Source organism: Oratosquilla oratoria, chromosome 18 (genome assembly GCF_046742065.1).
Source record: "Oratosquilla oratoria isolate Oo_2021 chromosome 18, ASM4674206v1, whole genome shotgun sequence".
Classification (NCBI taxonomy): Eukaryota; Metazoa; Arthropoda; class Malacostraca; order Stomatopoda; family Squillidae; genus Oratosquilla; species Oratosquilla oratoria.
This window is the reverse complement of record NC_134794.1, coordinates 44,488,999-44,507,952: the sequence shown is the minus strand read 5'-3', so window position 1 is coordinate 44,507,952 and position 18,954 is coordinate 44,488,999. Positions and strand designations below refer to the sequence as shown.

Below are 18,954 nucleotides of genomic sequence, written 5' to 3'. Positions count from 1 at the left end.
GCTAGTTATGAAACTGCAACTCTTATTGCATAACGTTTATCTGTATATCATCCGTATTGTAGAGTATAAAACAAAATTAAAACAATTTTGTTTTTGCATGTAGCAGAGTTATCTATGATAGGTTCACATGAGATTCGTTTACAATGGGGTACGGTATCCCAGCTTGAATTAACGGTCCAGTGGGGTATTACCACACCATCGAGTCATGTCATGTTCTGTGTGTGTGTGGGGGGGGGTGTATATTGTGTATATATATATATATATATATATGTATATATATATATATATATATATGTGTGATTGTGTGTGTGTGTGTGTGTGTGTGTGTGTGTATAGTGTGTGTGCGTGTGACAGTGTGTGTGTGTGTGTGTGTGTGTGTGTGTGTGTGTGTGTATGTGTGTGTGTGTGTGTGACAGTGTGTGGGTGTATATTGTGTGTGTATATGTATATATATATTATATATATGTGGGTGTGTATAGTGTGTGCGTGTGACAGTGTGTGTGTGTGTGTGTGTGTGTGTGTGTGTGTGTGTGTGTGTGTGTGTTTATATGCGTGCATGCATGTGTTTGTGTGACTTTGTGTGTATGTACGTATGCATATGAATACGTGTGTGGGTGTATATTGTGTGTGTATGTGTATATATATATATGTGGGTGTGTATAGTGTGTGTGCGTGCGTCTGTGTGTGTGTTTGTGTGTGTGTGTATGTGTATGTATGTATGTTTATATGCGTGCGTGTGTGTGTATGTGTGTGTGTGTATGTGTGTGTGTGTGTGTGTGTGTGTGTGTGTGTGTGTGAGTGTGTGACAGTGTGTTTGTCTGAGGGCGGAAATGGTTGGTGTCACCTTTGTTTATGCACGCGTTTCGTATCGGTAACTTTTCGTAATATATTTTTCTCTCCTTTGTGCACATTATCCTGAACCGTATCTTGTATGCAATTGTTTGTGTTTACATACTGTTTGTGTACCAGTGTCTTCTATTTGATTGCCGTTATTTCTTTGATGTATTGTTGATGCAGTGTATTTTATTTCTCTTTTTTTTATGTCCATTGTAACATGGATTTGTCATTGTCTGTCTCCCTTCCCTTACGTCCTTCCTCCTCTCCCCTCCCTTCCCCTCCCTCCTCCCCCCTCCCCCCTCCCCCTCCCCCCTCCCCCCTATTGCTTACCTTACTCTACATCTCGCCCATCCATGATGAAAATTAAAGATTATACGTCCTTCTTATTAGTTTTGTTTCTGAATTTTGCGAGATTTTTCAGTAGTTTCGTTTCTGATATTGTAAAATTTGTTTTATTAGCTTCGTTTATGATTTTACATTTCGATTTTCTCTCTGTGTTTTCTATAAAGAGGTAATTATATGAAGTTGGCCATCACATGTTTTATTCCATCATGCATATGAACTTGTTAAGCTGGCGGCACACTAAGCATTTCTTGCCAGCATGCTACTTGCTTTTGATACTTCGTTCGAGTAGAAACGACTTCGATTACAGTATCCTAGACTTCCGTAAGAACATCTCAATAATGTGTCTAACATTCGTATTCTAGGTTTAACCTCTCTTAGTTCGTCATTTAGCTTCTCATTCTATGACGTAAAAGTAATTTGACATTTGAAAAACAAAAGCAAGTAGCACGCTAGTATAATCTGCCACCAGTTTTATTTTCTCAGTAAAAGGGTGATTTTAACCTTCTGCTTAAGTGTTGGTCTTTATATTATTTAATACTCGCCGTCCCCATATTTATGTCTCATATTCTTTATTTTCCATTTGCGTCTTTGCAGGTATGTAAATGTCGACTATGGAGGACGTGGCAAAATGGAGGAGACTTGTAAGTATGTTGATACTGAATTATGTATAGCCTATTATGCATATAATCACGGCAGGTTTTATTCATGGTGGTGTTGTTGTTTTTTCCACCACGACAAGAGGAAAGGTAAGAAGGTTGTGCAAGTGCATAGTGACCACATGTGATTTTGCCTCCTGTATTTCTGTTATGCTTTCCAAGCTGAATTATGACTTTCCCGATATTGTGTGTTCCATTAAATGTGCTTGTGGTAACAGGAAGGAACTCAACTTGGAATACCGAAGATTTGTATAGGATTAGAAAGTAATGTTCACTGTTCGATTAACAAGCTTGTTAAAGCACGCATTAATACGAAACATATCGAAATAGAATTATGAAAATATGTAAATCAGTGAAACTTGAGAATTGGAAAACAAGCTATATAGTGGCATTTTTTTTTTTTTTTTTTTTTTTTTTTGCCATGTTAAGATGAACAGAGTTCAGAAACAACAGTTATGGTGATGTTAGAGTTTGCAAATCGAGACTCAAGGCAAAGGAAGATGACGTCCTTGGTCGTACGAGTGACATAAGACTACAAGAATCCAAGGGAAGGAGACCATCAGTGCCAAAAGAAGTTTGGTAGTGCGGTGTGGACATACAGAGAGGAGAGAGATTGTTTGAGAGAGAGAGACAGAGAGAAGGGGAAGAGGTGAGAAGGAGAGAAATATAAGAGAAAGGGGAGAGAGAGAAATAGAAGAAGAAGGAGAGAGAGAGACGAGGAAGAGGTGACAGAGAAATAGAAGAAGGAGGAGAGAAGAGGAAGAGGTGGGAAGGAGAGAAGAAGGAGAGAGAGAGAAGAGGAAGAGGTGAGAGAGAAATAAAAGGAGGAGAGAAAGAGAGAAGAGGAAGAGGTGAGAGGAGAAAAATAGAAGAGGAAGGGAAGAGAGAGAGAGGGGAGGAAGGGATGAGAGAAAGAAATAGAAGAGAAGGGGAAAGAGAGAGAGAGAAGAGGAAGAGGTGAAAGGGAGAGAAATAAAAGAGGAAGGGGAGAGAGATAGAGAGAGAGGGAGGAGGAAACTACAAGATAATAGATATGAAAACAGGGAAATTTTATTCGAAAAGAGAGACGATGAAGGGTCGAAGATGTAAGATTGATGGACACAAGAAGCTTGGATGAAAACAACCCATGAATTGATATTACATAAAATGAAGGGTTCAGAGAGAAAGGTTAGGTATGTGTAACTTGTAGATATGCAAAGAGCCAAGTGCAAGTGTATGCACAATGTTACAAAAAAAAGTTATTGAAAAGAATTTTCTGTGGAATTTATCTTGTGGGCATGCAAAGAGCCAAGTGCAAGTGTAAGCACAGTGTTACGAAAAGAAAAAATATATGGAATTCATCCAGGTTTTGTCACTCTGATCACCCTCGTTCTGCGTCTTCTAACCCCTTCTAACTTTCTAACTCCAATAACCAATCCAGACAATGTTTATACTTGAACCAATAAAACCTTGATTTTAGGGCTGTATGGGTGGTGTATGGATATTTTAAGACCTTCTTGAATGAATAATAAGGGGTACACCATTGATTCAGATTATATAACAATAAATAAAGATAAAAAACTTTACGTAAAATGAAAACGAGAGCTCTTGGACTTTATTTAGTGGGTTAGTGCTCTCACTGTCTGTCTTCACACGAATTGATCTTTTCGCTGTGCGCCGTCCACGACACGACGTCGTGCTCTCAGAGGACCACAGGTGTCTATGGACGCTTTCACACGAGGTCGTGACGTGATAACGTCCATAAAGATCCATGGTCATTTGAGAACACGACGTCGTGTCGTGGACGGCGCACGGCGAAAAGTCAATACGTACGAAACGAGGCAGAGGAGAATTTGTAAAGTGTGTTTTTGTAGCGAGAATGAGCGTGAGAGAAGGCGTGTTTACATTTGTATTCACGTATACACGTGTGTATTACACATAAATGTATACGTGTGTATTCACTTGCACATTTGATAGAAAGCGTCATGTGCATACTAATATAGATTTCCCTTTTCATTTTGCTATGGGGATCAACTGAATGCTTTGGGTTAAATACATTTCCGCTTTCTCGCATAAAACCTATTTTTTTTCCATGCCCCTGCGTTTTCTTTTGAAGCTGAATCTCTACCCCAATTCGTCTTTATGGGCGACTGAAGCAGTCAAGACAATTATTTCCAATTATGGATGCCTGTAAAGAAAACATCCAATTGCAGTTATTAAAATTAATCGCGGGATCAATTAAGCAGGAATCAGAAGCGGAGAACAACATATAATTTGTAGTATTTATTTAATTAGGCGACTTGGCCATAAGCCCCATCCCCGACAGTCAAAATCGTCAAGGGGGACTCTACTACTCTTGGGGGAAGGACTTGGAGGGAATTCAAGAAGGCATAGGGGAATGAGGTAGCCAAAAAAAGGCGCTATCAAACTGGACTCTTTTTCCTCCGACTGTTGGAGCAGATTTCCAGTCGTGCCGTGGACGGCGCGCGACGTCGTGTCGTGGACGGCGCGCGACGTCCGTGTCGTGGACGGCGCGCGACGCCGTGTCGTGGACGTCGCGCGACGCCGTGTCGTGGACGGCGCGCGTCGTGCTTACGAGGTTAAGAGCGGCTAAGGAAAGGATGAAGGAAAGAAGATTAGGAATTGAAGAGTGAAAAGGGGAAAGTGGAATCGGACAGAGTTTGTTGAATAAGATTGGGCCAGTAAGTCATGGGTAGGGAATGAAACCTAAGATTAGATGGATGGTAAAGTTACAGGTGATATGATTTAACGTCACAAACTCCCCCCTATCGGAAGACTAGGACGGTGCCCCTCACAGAGGGCTTTTGTAGCGTGGAATTTAATGAACCATGCCCTTGGTTCAACTTCGCCGGTGGCAGGATTCGAGCCGCCATCCCTCGACCTTTGCCGCAAGTAACGAGGCCCTAACCCGCTCAGCCAGTTACAGGTGGTTTGGGGGGAAAATTATGCATAAATAGAAGAAAACGGGAGGAAATCAAGAACGAGTTGGAAATCCATAATGGACAAAGAATACAAAGGAAAGGAGTAAAGACTGATCAAAGAAATAACGTTACGAGCAAAGAAACCTTTGGGGTTGGGTGGGGTTGAGAGAGAGAAAGGGGGAAAAAACAAAGTGAAACAAGATTGTCGGGATGAAACAATGGTGGACGGAATCGAGTTTCGAAAACTGAAGAAGAAATGGAAAGGAAGGAAATATTTGAAAATTTATGGGAATGGGAATTCGAAAAAGAGAAAGAAAGTCATTTTTATTTTTCAACTTCCTGCCTCCGTTTTTTTTTTTTTTTTTTTTTTTTTCCACACGCTCTGTTACAACAGTAATGTTCTTCTCCAATCTTACATAAGAACGGAAGAGACTGCAAGCGACCATAAAGCCTACACTAGGCAGTTCCATGTCCCTTACCACTTGTCATTCTCTAATGGTCCCCTTAGATTTCTTCTTTACTCTTTACTTTGTGACTACTCTACCTATCTTCCCCTTTCTTGTCAACTCTTCTTCCCCCCTTTTTTTCCATTCCTACGCAGCCTTTTCCTGTACAGTTTTGGTCTCCGTCCTATAGAATGGATATCAATTCACTAGAATCAGAACAAAGGAGAATGACCAAACATAGGCTTAAGAATTTACCTTACGAGGCAGCTATAATAAATGTATATTTTGTAAATAACAGAGAAAGTGTTAAGAAGAGTGGGTAGATGGATGGTCGATTGGTAGACACACAAAGAAAGGATCATAGCACCTCTAGCTCAAGGGCATGGCAAAAGTTGAATTAAGTACAATTATTTGGAAATTTTACTTTTACAGGAGCCTCGATTACAAACCAGATATTATTCCTTTGAGGTTCATAATTTCTAAGTAATATTACATTAGCTTGAACAGAATCTGTAAACAAATCATAGAAACAACCCTAACCCCGATCAATAGGGAGTAAATTCTTGAGGTGACGGCACACTACACAAGCATGCTAATTGTTTTTGCTACTTCGTTTGAGTATAGACGACTTCGGCTACGATCTTTTGTTTTTCAATTTTCCAAATGTCAAATTACTCTTGCGTCATATAGTAAGTAGCTAAATGACGAACTAAGTGAAGTTAAACCTAGAATATGAATTTTTTGACACATTGTTAAGATGTTACTACGGAAGTCTAGAATATTGTAACCGAAATAGTTTCTACTCTGAGTAGCAAAAGCAAGTAGCATGGTAGCGAGGAATGCCTAGTATGCCACCACCTTTAAGCTAAATAAAATTGTCTGCTGTTAACTGTTATAAAATCAGCAAAAGCGTTATCGTAGTGAAGTAATTAAACCTTTGTCAAGATGCAAAGTACAATACAACAATCAAATACATTTCCAAAAGGTTAAACCTCAAATAGAGGGAAATCGAAATAGATTAAAAACATCTTTGGCCCTGAGCTCAGCCTTCAAGTGAATTAGATCGTCCGCTAGGAGCTTGAAATATGTCTCTGTGTTGAAGAGATTAAAGCAGATAGACCCGGAGTCAGACAAGGTGCCTAATGTTTCTGTTTGTTTGGCTTTTTTCACTACTTACGTAAGCAAATGTTTTGATGTGTTTTAGGAAGTTATCTTAATTGTCTTTGATGACGCATTTATATAATTTTCTTGGTGGCTGGTATTTCAGAATACACTGTATGTGTATATATATATATATATATATATATATATATATATATATATATATATATATATTTTTTTTTTTTTTTTTTTTTTTTTTTTTTTTTTTTATGTTAATATACTGTGTTCAAGAGTCCGAATTTGTTATTATTCGTCGTTTTGATATACAACTGCACTTGATTTTTTTTCGTAAGATTTCTATTCACATTTTTTCGTAAGATTTCTATTTCTATTCACATTTTAAGTACTCTGAATATTTAGCTTCCTGAACTAATACTTCCCGTAAACAAATCTCACTATACCCACGCATGTAAATTTACTTAATACGTTATTATTCTTGAGCCCATCTTTACTGTAGTACTCTACAAACAACCATAATTTTAATAAACAAATATTGCATAATGAAATTATCTATAGCTGATGTGTCTGTATCTACATTCAAAGAATGTTTGTTGTGGCTTACGAAACCGACCTGGAATTCAACAAGTTGCCTGACTATAGTGCACTTCTTCGACAAAGAAATGCAAAGTGCTTTTGGCGTCGTTTCCCCCACCGAGCCTCGGAATTGCCTCCTTCATCTCTCCTCCCATGTAGACTTCCTCCCTCTTCCTCCCTTTCTTCCTTCGCCACGCTGCTGAAATTCGAAACACTCAAGTAGTGTGTTTCCGTTCCCTGTATATGTAGAGCTGCCCTTCCGACTCCCCTGTCACACTCCCAATCCTGTTTTGACGAGACAGCGACTCGCCTTCTGGTAACAACTTATTTCTTACGACCCCCACGTTTCTTTGGTCAGTATCAGGCATCGCCCTGTCTTATGCAACTCTGTTTCAGAATCCACTCTTTCGCAGCAGCGAGCCGCGTCTTCCTTTCCTCGATCTGCTCCTCTTCCCCCCTCTCAGCCGGGGCCCACATTACCATGTGAATTAGGCCCGAGCCACAATCTCTCCCTCGGCGGTCCTCCTCCACCGCAACTTTGCCAATCGCTGTCGAGATACTCGAGCACGCCCTATCGCGTCCTCAGTCGTCCAGGACCTCAGGGCTCCGGAGATGGCGACTGTGTGCTGGTCCTGGTGGAGATGGTGGTGGTAGTTGTGGTGGTAGTAAAGGTTGCATTGGCAATGGTGGTGGTGATACGAAAGTGGTGGTAGTGGCTGTGATGACTGTGGTGGTGGTGATGGTGACGATAATGATATTAGTTGTGGCAATGGTGGTGCAGATGCAGACCTCGGTGACGGTTGTTATGATGATGATGGTCACTTTAGGTACTGGTGATGATATTGGCAATAGTTACGGTACGTTAGATGATTCTTAGAATAAGGTAATAAAGGTGATGACTATATCAGTATTTCGCTCAAGTTATAGACGTTGCGATGGTGGGAATTTTAGGCTTGTGCAGTGGACATGATGCAGGGATGACCCGTCATCCAGGAGGTGCCAAGATAAGAGGGAGGGAGGAGGGTGGAGGGAAGTGGAATATATAGAAAATGGAATGGGTGGGAGTGGTTTCTGTGCCTTGTACTTTTTGGCTACCCCCCATGTAGGGGGAAAAAGCCTTTGGTATATGTATGTATGTATGTATGTGCTTGGACTACTGCTGACTGGAAATAAAATTCTGTTTCGTGCTTGATAACATAGGGTCATCTTCTGTAAAGAAACATGACCTAGCCTCGGGGATAATGATGCGTTAGGTTAACAGTCATCTCTCACCTTTGGCTCATACACGGATTGGCTGGATTCGAACCTATGACATTGCAATGTAATGTCAGCGTGGTCAGTGAGCCATGTTATAAGGATTACAAAAGGATTACAAAGGTGGAGCCTGCCGACAGGAGACCTTTTGGTCCATAACTAGGTCGAATGCTGAAAAAATAATAATAAATAAATATATAAGCCAATCAAACTAATAAACAAATGGATAATGATGAATAGTACACAAACAGAAAAATAACAGTAATCTATAATAGATTAATAGGTAATAAAAATAAACAGATAAATAGTTGTTATAGTATTTGTAGAGGAGGAGAAAGAACTTTGTAGATAATATGAACTGGTAACAAGAAATGTGATACGCTATAAGAGAGTGACCTGAAACGTCTTTATACGAGTGTTTTCTCACGAGTTTGACCTGAGAGTGAGTGTTTTCTCACGAGTTTGACCTGAGAGTGACCTGAGAAGGAGTGTTTTCTCACGAGTTTGACCTGAGAGTGAGTGTTTTCTCACGAGGTTGACCTGAGAGTGACCTGAGAATGAGTGTTTTCTCACGAGTTTGACCTGAGAGTGAGTGTTTTCTCACGAGTTATTTTCTTCCAAATTGACATCCCGTCCTTCACATCCGCCTTCATTAATTTGATGTTTTGGAAGTTCTTCTTCCATTCCAACGTGCTTCCAATGAGTTTCCATATGCATTTTCAATTTGGTGTTAATATTTTGTGAAATAACCTCTATCAAAAGTTTTCTCCAAACCCACGTACACACAGTCCACACACTCATCTCTTGTGTGTGCGTGTGTGTGTGTGTGTGAGAGAGAGAGAGAGATTCACTATGGAAGAGAGCTCAGAGCTCTTACAGTATATAACCGATCTATGGGTAATGCTGTGACCTTACATGCACACACACACACACACAGACACACCCAACTCCCCGCCCACGAGAGTCGGAGTAACGATTCGCAGCGCAGCGATGCTGAAATTGTGTGTGTGTGTGTGTGTGTGTGTGTGTGTGTGTGTGTGTGTGTGTGTGTGTGTGTGTACGCCCGTTTTTGTGTGTTTATACGTTTTTATCTTTGATTTCGATCGGACAACGGGAGTCCATATAATTACATGCTGGAATTTCTTCTCCTCAAGCGCATAAGATTTGATGAGAAAATCAGGGGAAAAGAACACCTGACCTGCATCAATATGTTAAAGTTGATCGCCTCTACGGTTTCCACACAACTGTTCTAACCATCGCCGACTTTCCTACAAAGTGGTAGCATGATATGTACCTTTCATTTATTTAATTTTTTTCTGCGTGAATATGCTTTCTGCCATTGTGTTGTTTTTATATTATATATCATTGGTCAGCTCATCTTCATTTGATTTATTATTTGGCTGGCCGAGCGGGTTAGAGCGTCGCTACTTGCAGCACAGGTCGAGAGAACGTTAGATCGAACTTGCCACTAGCGAGTTGGACCAAGGGTATGGTTTATTAAATTCGACGCCGTCCTAGTCTCTTGATAGGGGGAGTTAGCCACGTTAAACCAAATCATCGTTTTCTTCTTCTTCTTCTTCTTCTTCTTCTTCTTCTTCTTCTTCTTCCTCCTCTTCTTCTTCTTCTTCTTCTTCTTCTTATTCTTCTTCTTCTTGAAAAACGGGTGACAGTCTTATTTAGTTTAGGTTTGATCCTGAGAAATGCCTTTATCTCTCGCCCACATCTCTGCATACACAGAATTGTCATTCTATACTGGACAGACAAATACAGAGCTCTGAATATCCTTCTCCCCACCATAACACTACAACACTATACAGTTCGAATCCCAAACCTTTGAATATCGTGTTTCCCTTCAAGTCTGCAGTAAGCGCGAAAGTGTGTCTGTCGGTTTATTCTGCAGCAGTGTCATCATTACGAGTGTTTACTAAATTTAATCCACATGCAACCCCCTGACTAATGCATGATATATAAAGGTTCACTCTGGGTAGTATTTTTAGAGCGTCCGTTTGACACCTAGTCAACGACAAGCGCCTCCTCTCTAAGAGTTGTATATCACGCTCTCTCAGACATAGCACACAACATCTTGAGCAGCGTATAACACAAACAACAGAACTTTACATTTACAGAATTAGTCTAAATATGTCTAAATACAGATATGAAACTAAGTCTAAATCTAAAAGTCCTCACGATACTGTAGTTGGTTCCGGGTTAGCGTGAGGAATTACCAGTGAGGAGGTCATGAGTTGAGGTTGAAAATAGGATCATCTCTCTAAAGGTCTATGGAACTCGACAGTAAGATAGGTCGAAACACACATATATCTCATTATTTTTCCTTTGAGTATCGGTATACTAAGGCATTGTTTCCTAACGTTTTCTGACCCTAGCATCCCCTGTAGTTAGGTCTAAGCAGTCCAGCACCTCCTAAGTAATATATTATTACTAGAAGAATCACGAAGAACCCACAGTCGGAATAAAAGGAAACTTAGAAGAAAGTATAACTTCTATAATTCGACTAATAGCTATAGCCGAAATATAGAAGGTATACTTTCTTCTAAGTTTCCTTTTATTCCCACTGTGGGTTCTTCGTGATTATCTTTACAAATGTGCCACTACATTCTGCCCAGGTTATTACTAGAAGGATACAGGAAAGTGTACGAGCATGCATCGCTTCTCAGCACCCCCTAGAATAGATTTCAGTAACCCTAGGAGGTGCTAGCACCCCAGGTTGGGAAACGATGAGTAGTAGTTGGCTGTGGCAGCAAGGCACAATAGTAAAGGGGGCATTGTGGTAGTAAAAGGAGGAAGAACCACTGTATCATGATGTTCTACCCAAGACTAATAAAGTAGTTTTATTTGTCCTAGACCCCCTGGGTCATCAAGGAAGTCCCAGAAAAGTCATAATACCAATGAGTTATGAGTTTCCTAGTGTCGAGATTCCTAGAATGGTGTTATTACCAAAGAATGGGTTACGTTTTCAGAACCAATTCAGTAGAGGCAGAAGACTGTGCACAAAGTGAGAACTAGGTTAGGTAGGTTTGATGAATGATGGATATTGTGTCTTCAATAGGATATTTAAGTATCCTATTAGATATCCTGAAGAATATTTCCAATGCGTGTCGTGAAAGGCGACTAAGTGTGCTCGGGTGATGGGACTAGGGGGTTCCAGCATTCTGTATGTTCTTCTCACGAAAAATTAAAGAGTAAGAGAGTCTGGAAGGACTCCAACCAGATTATTTGGAACATTTAATGTGCATGGTTGTTGCGTAGATCAGAGAAAAAAAGGAAGAGGTTGGCGGTTTGTGAGAAGGAAGATGAATGTGTTACCGTTAAGCGAAACTAAGCTGAAAGGAAAGTTTGAGTTTGGAAATGTGTTGGGGAAGGAACTGGGAGTGATTAAGGGCAAAGAAGAGAAGGAATAGCTCTGCTAGTAAAGGATGAGACAGGAGAATGCATGGATTGCATAAGTCAAGTTGAGAACAAATTACATTTATTTGAATTTAATCCGTTATAGAAGTGAGTCAACACACACTCACACACACACACACACACACACACACACACACACACACACACACACACACACATATATATATATATATATATATATATATATAATATATACATATATATATATATATATATATATATATATATATATATATATAGTCAGGGCTTGCTTGGTTTGGCCTGAGTTGATGGAAAGTATGGAACTAATTTTGAGTCTAGGGGTAAGTCGAGTTCCAGATCGGGAGCAAGCCCATAACAATAAAGTGGAACGTATAGATAATATAGATAGATTAAGTTACGTTTCGTGGAAAAGCTCTATTTGAGACTGGTTGTAAGCAAGATTATAATAGAGGTAAGGTAGAAGTCTGAACGAAACTTAAGTAAACTATATTTACAATAAGAAAAGAAAATAAAGCGCTACTGTTTTACATTTACAAGCATACACTCACAGTACACTGAGAAATAACATAAAACATGCATAATACAAATACTATAAACAAAACAGACCAAGTTAATTGTTTACATTAAATAACTGCACAAAGCTGCGGTGTACCGATATTACAGCGACGAAGAGGTGAGACCAGGAAGGTGAAGTCCACACGGGGAAGGGGGGGGGGTAGTAGGTAAGAGTGGGGAGCCGGCTGAAGGCCGGTCCCTTTATATAGTCGAGGGGGGGTGTGGCTAATTCTTTCATGGTCAAGTTTCGAGCACCAAGGTATGAGAGACGTTGGGAGTGATGAAACGAATTCAAAACTTCGTTAGTAGCAGGCGGGAGATTTGAAAGTTTCATCCGATTCACGGTTGGCTATAACGATATATATATATATATATATATATATATATATATATGTATATACATACATATATATATATATATACATATATATAGTATACATGCATATATATATATATATACACATATATAATTATATATATATATATATATATATATATATATATATATATTGACAATATAAACATAGAACTAAAAAAATAAATTGTTTTTGTAGTTCCCAAAGGCACGAAGTCTTTTTTATTGTTCTAATGGACTCAATACCTTTTCTTCGTTTCTCAACAATATTGGATTATAATCCTATTTATACTCATTCTCTTTATAGTGCGTTAGCCTGTGAACGCTACTTCCATGTAAATGCTATTACTATGTTCATTTAATTTGCTTTAGAACTATTAGCATTTTTCACGCTTTTCCCTACTTTGGGTATAAACGCCACTACGTTAGGTCCCCGTGCTATTAAGGAATAGGAAATCGGCTCGGTACCGCCGTATCTTTTGGCTGACGTCGTCTCGAAGTTGTGCCCCTGCCAGCCCTTTCCGGGGTTATTGCTTATACACATAAGCACCTACGTTATCTCGACATTACTGCCCTCTCCGTTGCCCACCCCACCCACCCACCCTTCTTTACTTTTCTGCTCCTTTTGTTTCTTCGATCCTTTCTCGATTTCTTCATCTTTTGTCTTCCCATTCTATCATGTTTTCTTCCACGTTATTTTTTTTTTCATGTTCTTCCCTTTCCCTCCTTTTGTCTCTCTTTGATATTACTTTCCCTCTCTGTATGTCTTATATTCTTCCCTTTCCTCTTCTCTCTCTCTCTCTCTCTCTCTCTCTCTCTCTCTCTCTCTCTCATCCCTATCTCTTCTATCTTCCTCATCCCATCCTCTCTCTTTCTCTCTGTCTGTCTGTCTTTCTCTCTCTCTCTCTCTCTCTCTCTCTCTCTCTCTCTCTCTCTCTCTCTCTCTCTCTCTCTCTCTCTCTCTCTCTCTCTCTCTCTCTCTCTCTTCTCTTTCATCCCTTCCTCTTCTCTCACTCTCTTTCCCTCTGTCTGCCTGTCTGTCTGTCCACACCACACTACCAAACATCTTTTCCCTCTGATGGTCTTCTTCCCTTGAATTCTTGGAGCCTTATATCACTTGTACGGACAAGCACTTCATCGCCCTCTCTCTCTCTCTCTCTCTCTCTCTCTCTCTCTCTCTCTCTCTCTCTCTCTCTCTCTCTCTCTCTCTCTCTCTCTCTCTCTCTCTCTCTCTCTCTCTCTTATATTCTTCCATCTAGTCCTCTCTTTTTCATTTTTTTCTTATATTTTCCTCCGTCTCTCACAGTATCCTTGTTTGTATGTATATTTGTACATTAGATGACGGCGTTGAATTAGAGAGGGTTAGCTGGTTTGATTTTTCTTTAATAAGAAATTTAAAGTATATATATATATATATATATGTATATATATATATATATAATATATGTGTGTGTGTGTGTGTGTGTGTGTGTGTGTGTGTGTGTGTGTGTGTGTGTGTGTGTGTGTGTGTGTGTGTGTGTGTGTGTGTGTGTGTGTGGAAAAAATATTTGACGCCTTGCTCACATGTATTAGATTTCTCAGTTTATATGAAAGTGAAGACACGCCACATATTGGTAGTCTTCCTAACAGATAAAACAAGAGGGAACTTAATTACTGAAGCCGTTTTCGTTAGCCGATAACAAGAATTCACAGCAATAAGTATCAAGGAATGTGTTTCCCAAAACTGACGTGTATTTATATCGGGCCATGCTCTTGATGACACATGCACGTAGGTATCTATATGCGGAAATCAGTATCATTACAGTTGATTCAATATTCGTCAGTGGCGGATCCAGGTGAGGACGGCTGAGATGGTTGAAAGTCCTCCACCCCAAAAAATAAATAAATAGGTAAATAAATAAATTATATATATATATATATATATATATATATATATATATATATATATATACATATATACACACATATATAAAGAAAATAAATAAATCATTCATTACCTCATTGCAGAGGTCAAGAAACCTGCCTCTTGTACTCGGGTATGTGGTAGAAGGCAGTAATACAGTGGTAGATTTTTTCAGTATTTGATTAAACACTTCTTCAGTTAGAATAATTGGAAGGGTATTTAACACATTATTGAGGGTAAATATTAAGAAATGTAAGATTGAATATTACTTTTGACCAATATTTTAAAAGTAACTAAATCAAGTGAGAACAAATACTTTAATTAATGTTAAAAATCATCATATTCATGCTACATAGTACATCGATTCTCTTTAAAAACGTCATCTATATCTACAAAGTTCAGGTTAGCAAAACGCCCCCCATCCCCAGTTTTGATCCTGGATCCGCCACTGGTATTCGCATAAACAGTGTAAAAACAACTATGTAGGACTAGGTATTTATAAAATTAAAGTTATGCCTTCATCAGCTTCATTCTTATACCACATCGAGGTGTGCTCGTGGAAACCATAGAATTTACTCTCTTGAATGGAGTTTTATGTGTCACTGCATATATGTACATATATTTATATATATATATATATATATATATATATATATGTGTATATATATGTATACATATGTATATATACATATGCATTATATATATATATATATATATATATATATGTATATATAATGTGTGTGTGTGTGTGTGTGTGTGTGTGTGTGTGTGTGTGTGTGTGTGTTTTCGTTGTGTGTACTTTAGATCTCTGCTCACAACATAAAATCCAAACTGCTCATAACGCAAAGAAGTTTTTGAAGTTTCACAAAATTTGTAAAGTTCTCGTCTCGTTTCTTTGTCGCCTCGCTAGGGCTAGCCTGCACCCTGAGTTCTCTCAACAAGGTAAAGGATGTCAAAGGATTACAAAGGAAGAGCAAGCCGACAGGAGACCTTTTGGTCCATAACCAGGTCGGATGCGAGAAAATGAAAAATAAAAAAAAATTAATAAATATATTAAATTAACAGAATGGTAAATGATAAACAAACTGATAAGATTTTATCAAAAACAATAAATGGTAAAGAATAAACAGATAATAGATATATAAATAATAATAGACAAATATGAAATTAAATAAATGGCAGGCATTTACAGCATATTGGTTAGGTGTTTGTCTAAATGAATCTAAAACTTACAACGGTACTACATTGCACTGCAAGAAGTTTATTCCAATCATTAACTACACGGTTGGCGAAGTTGTTTCTACCCACTTCCATATTAAATCTACGTCCTGACAGCTTGAGACCATTATTTCCTGTCTGATTCGCATTCATTATGAAAATTTCATCACTTTTTGGTGTCAATCTCTTTATGAATCTTAAAGACCTGTATCAAATCACCCCTGAGTCTACGCTCTTTCAGGGAAAGTAGATTCATATGTTTTAGTCTACGTTTTTACCTATGTGGTGGATACTTGTGTCCAGATTCAGGTTAGAGCATGTTCTTTATAGATTGGGAACATGTGTCCTACCTAACGGGTCATCACACTGGGTTATTTTTCCTCCAACATCCTACCTCCAACCTCCATCTGAATAACTGTAATATGACTTCACTTACAGAAACCTAGTCTTCTCTAAGAACATTTCATCAGTATGTCTAACATTCGTGTAGGTTTACAATATCTTAGTTCATCATTCAGATTTTCTATACATAATCGAAAGATAATCTGATATTTGGAGATTTTAAAAAGAGAATATTATAACCGAAGTCGTTTTCACGCAAACGAACTCTCAACGGCCGGCGCTTGGGAAGCTCGTGGAAGCCCAGTGTGATAACCTCTCAAAATGAATAAAATCACCTGTCCTTTGAAACAACCGAATCTTTCAGTTGTATCGTCCTGCTGAAGATATTCATCCCGTATTTGCTTTGTATAATCATTTCTGTCAAATAAGTGACTTGAGATACCGCAAGTTTATTTGAACTTTTAGGTAATTTTCGTTCACTAATGTTACTGAATTGTTGGTTTTTAGTTCACCAGTACTGACGAATTGCGTTTTTATTTTATTTTATATATTTTCCTTCTGTACTGATGTATGCATTCTGACAATATTCTCAATCGAAGGTCTTAGCGTTTGTTGTTATTTAGTAAATCTTCGCCGAGTTAGCGATCATAGTGTCTGCGACTACATATTGTATGAGACATATCACAGAGGAAAGGGAGATCACACAAGAAATAAAATACCTCCAGCCCATAAGTAGGATGAAAAATGTCACTCAATATAACGGAGGCGGCTCGTCGTACGAATAGAAAAGGACAAATGATAAAAAAAATCCAGCCGTACAGCTGCGTGGCGTCGTCCTGATACGTTGTTTTCCATCCCAACACCGTAACCAGCGGGCATTACATAGAAATTATTGGCATAAAACACTTAGCAACCCTTCCGCTACGTTTGAAATTGTTTTTATCTCACAATTGACACCTGTTTCTTCTCCTACTCGCCCTCCAAACGCCCCTCCCGTTTCTCCTCCTGTTACTTGCCGCCCCCGTTCTTCTCTTGTCCTCCTTTTCCGACAAAAGAATTTAATTCACTGTTTACGTCTTCCCAGTTATCGTCCTCGTCAGCCCGCCTGAACAGCCCGTCATTTCTATTTTCTTAAGAACATAAGAATGAAGGAGACTGCAAGAGACCATAAGGCCTACACTAGGCAGCTCCGTATCCATCACCACCTGTCATCCCCATCCATAAAGTTGTCTAATCGTTTCTTAAAACAACTGATAGTTTCAGCGCTTACTACATGGTTACTAAGTTTATTCCATTCGTCGACCACCCGATTAGTAAACCATGTTTTGTCTATTTCCTTTTTAAATCTAAATTTGTCCAGTTGATAACCATTACTGCGAGTCCTGCCCTATTGTTTTAATATGATGACCTTGTTTACATCACCCTTGCACCTGTTTCCATTTCACCTTCTTGTTAACTGCTTTTACCATAAGCCCTCGTCGTCACACAAACGCGACTCGTGTGAGTTCGTTTGAGTAGAAACGACTTCGGTTACAATCCTTTATTTTTCGAATCTCCAAATGTCAAATCACTTTTACGTCATAGGATGAGAAGCTGAATGACGAACTAAGAGAAGTTAAACTTATACGAATATTTAACTCATTATTGAATTGTCCCTAGGGAAGTCTAGAATAAAGTAAACAAAGTCGTCTTTCAGTTATTCAAATTTACATTTGACGAAAAACATGAATGTATGACGGGGGATTAATATCCGCATGTCCCCTTTCTTAATAATGATCTCATTACCCCTTTTTTATATCATGATATTATGATTTTTCAACTACATACTTTTTCCTATATTTCGCAAATCTTGTCTCCTTTTCCCTTCCTTTTCACCAGTGTTACAAGTGTCATATTATCTACCAGATATTACAAATCTAATACGTTCAGTGGTACAAGTGCTGGTATCACACGAACCCATGGAGAAGTGACACGCTGTCAGAATGAAATTGATAATCATAACTTGCCTCTATCATACACGTCCTTAATGTATTCATTAGCTTTCTGGAGCAAATGATAATAAAGAAAATCAGAAGTATCAGGAGCGATGATATTAGGTTATTAATGCTAGGTATCTTTGGTACGGCAAGATGTGTAGTGATTGTGTTGTTGAAACTGTTATGATTGGATCGTATCGATAATGGTTTCTACCCCTCAGCTACATAATGGTTATGGGTTAGGTGTACCTACTGTCAGTATAAGAATTAATTTAATTACTTCAATACAAGGCTCCGTCTTCAGGCAAACGAAAATGAAGAGGAAAATGACCAAAATGATAAATGGGATAAGAAATTTACCTTACGAAAACAAGCTTAGGGACCTTAATTTACACTCACTGGAAAGACGTAGATTACGGGGTGATCTAATTGGGGTGTTCAAATGGGTCAAGAACTTTAACAAGAGTGATGCAGGCAAGGTCATCATATTAAGACAACAGGGCAGGACTCGCGGTAATGGGTTTAAATTGAACAAATTTAGATTTAAGAAGGAAATAAGTTCACCAGTAGAATGGGATAGACTTCGTAACCATATAGTGAACGCTAAAACCACCAGTTCCTTTAAGAGAAAGATAACTTAATGAATGGGGATGATAGATGGTAATGGACATGGAACTACTTAGTGTAGGCCTTATAGTTTCTTGCAGTCTCCCTCATTCTTAAATGAATCATGTGAAAGTAGGACATCACAGATGAGACAGGCATAAAACTTTCAGCAAAAAATAAGAAAAAAAAGAACGTATTGAATGTGTCATCAAAGGAATGCATATCACTTTTGATTATGGATTTTTTCCTTAAGGCGTTATCACAATAAGCCATTTTTCCTCCGGCTGTTGGAACAGATTTGCAGCCTGCAGCTTTTTCATTCATATGATATGTTGGAGGAAGATCATTTTCCTCCAGCATATCAAGTGACATTCTCTGTATATTTGTTGAGAAAGCAAAATAATTTGCTACAGTGCTTTTACGGCGGAAAAAGTTCT

The 18,954-nt window shown here is 38.7% G+C and overlaps 1 protein-coding gene across 1 annotated transcript in view; it reads left to right on the top strand.

Annotated features, from left to right (window-relative positions):
• LOC143034858 (uncharacterized) overlaps positions 1-18,954 on the top strand; it is a 63,894-nt gene that overhangs the window by 33,374 nt on the left and 11,566 nt on the right. The window contains exon 7 of the mRNA XM_076201202.1: positions 1,777-1,823. Within this exon, the coding sequence (XP_076057317.1) occupies positions 1,777-1,823 (47 nt within the window). The remainder of the gene's footprint in view (positions 1-1,776; positions 1,824-18,954) is intronic.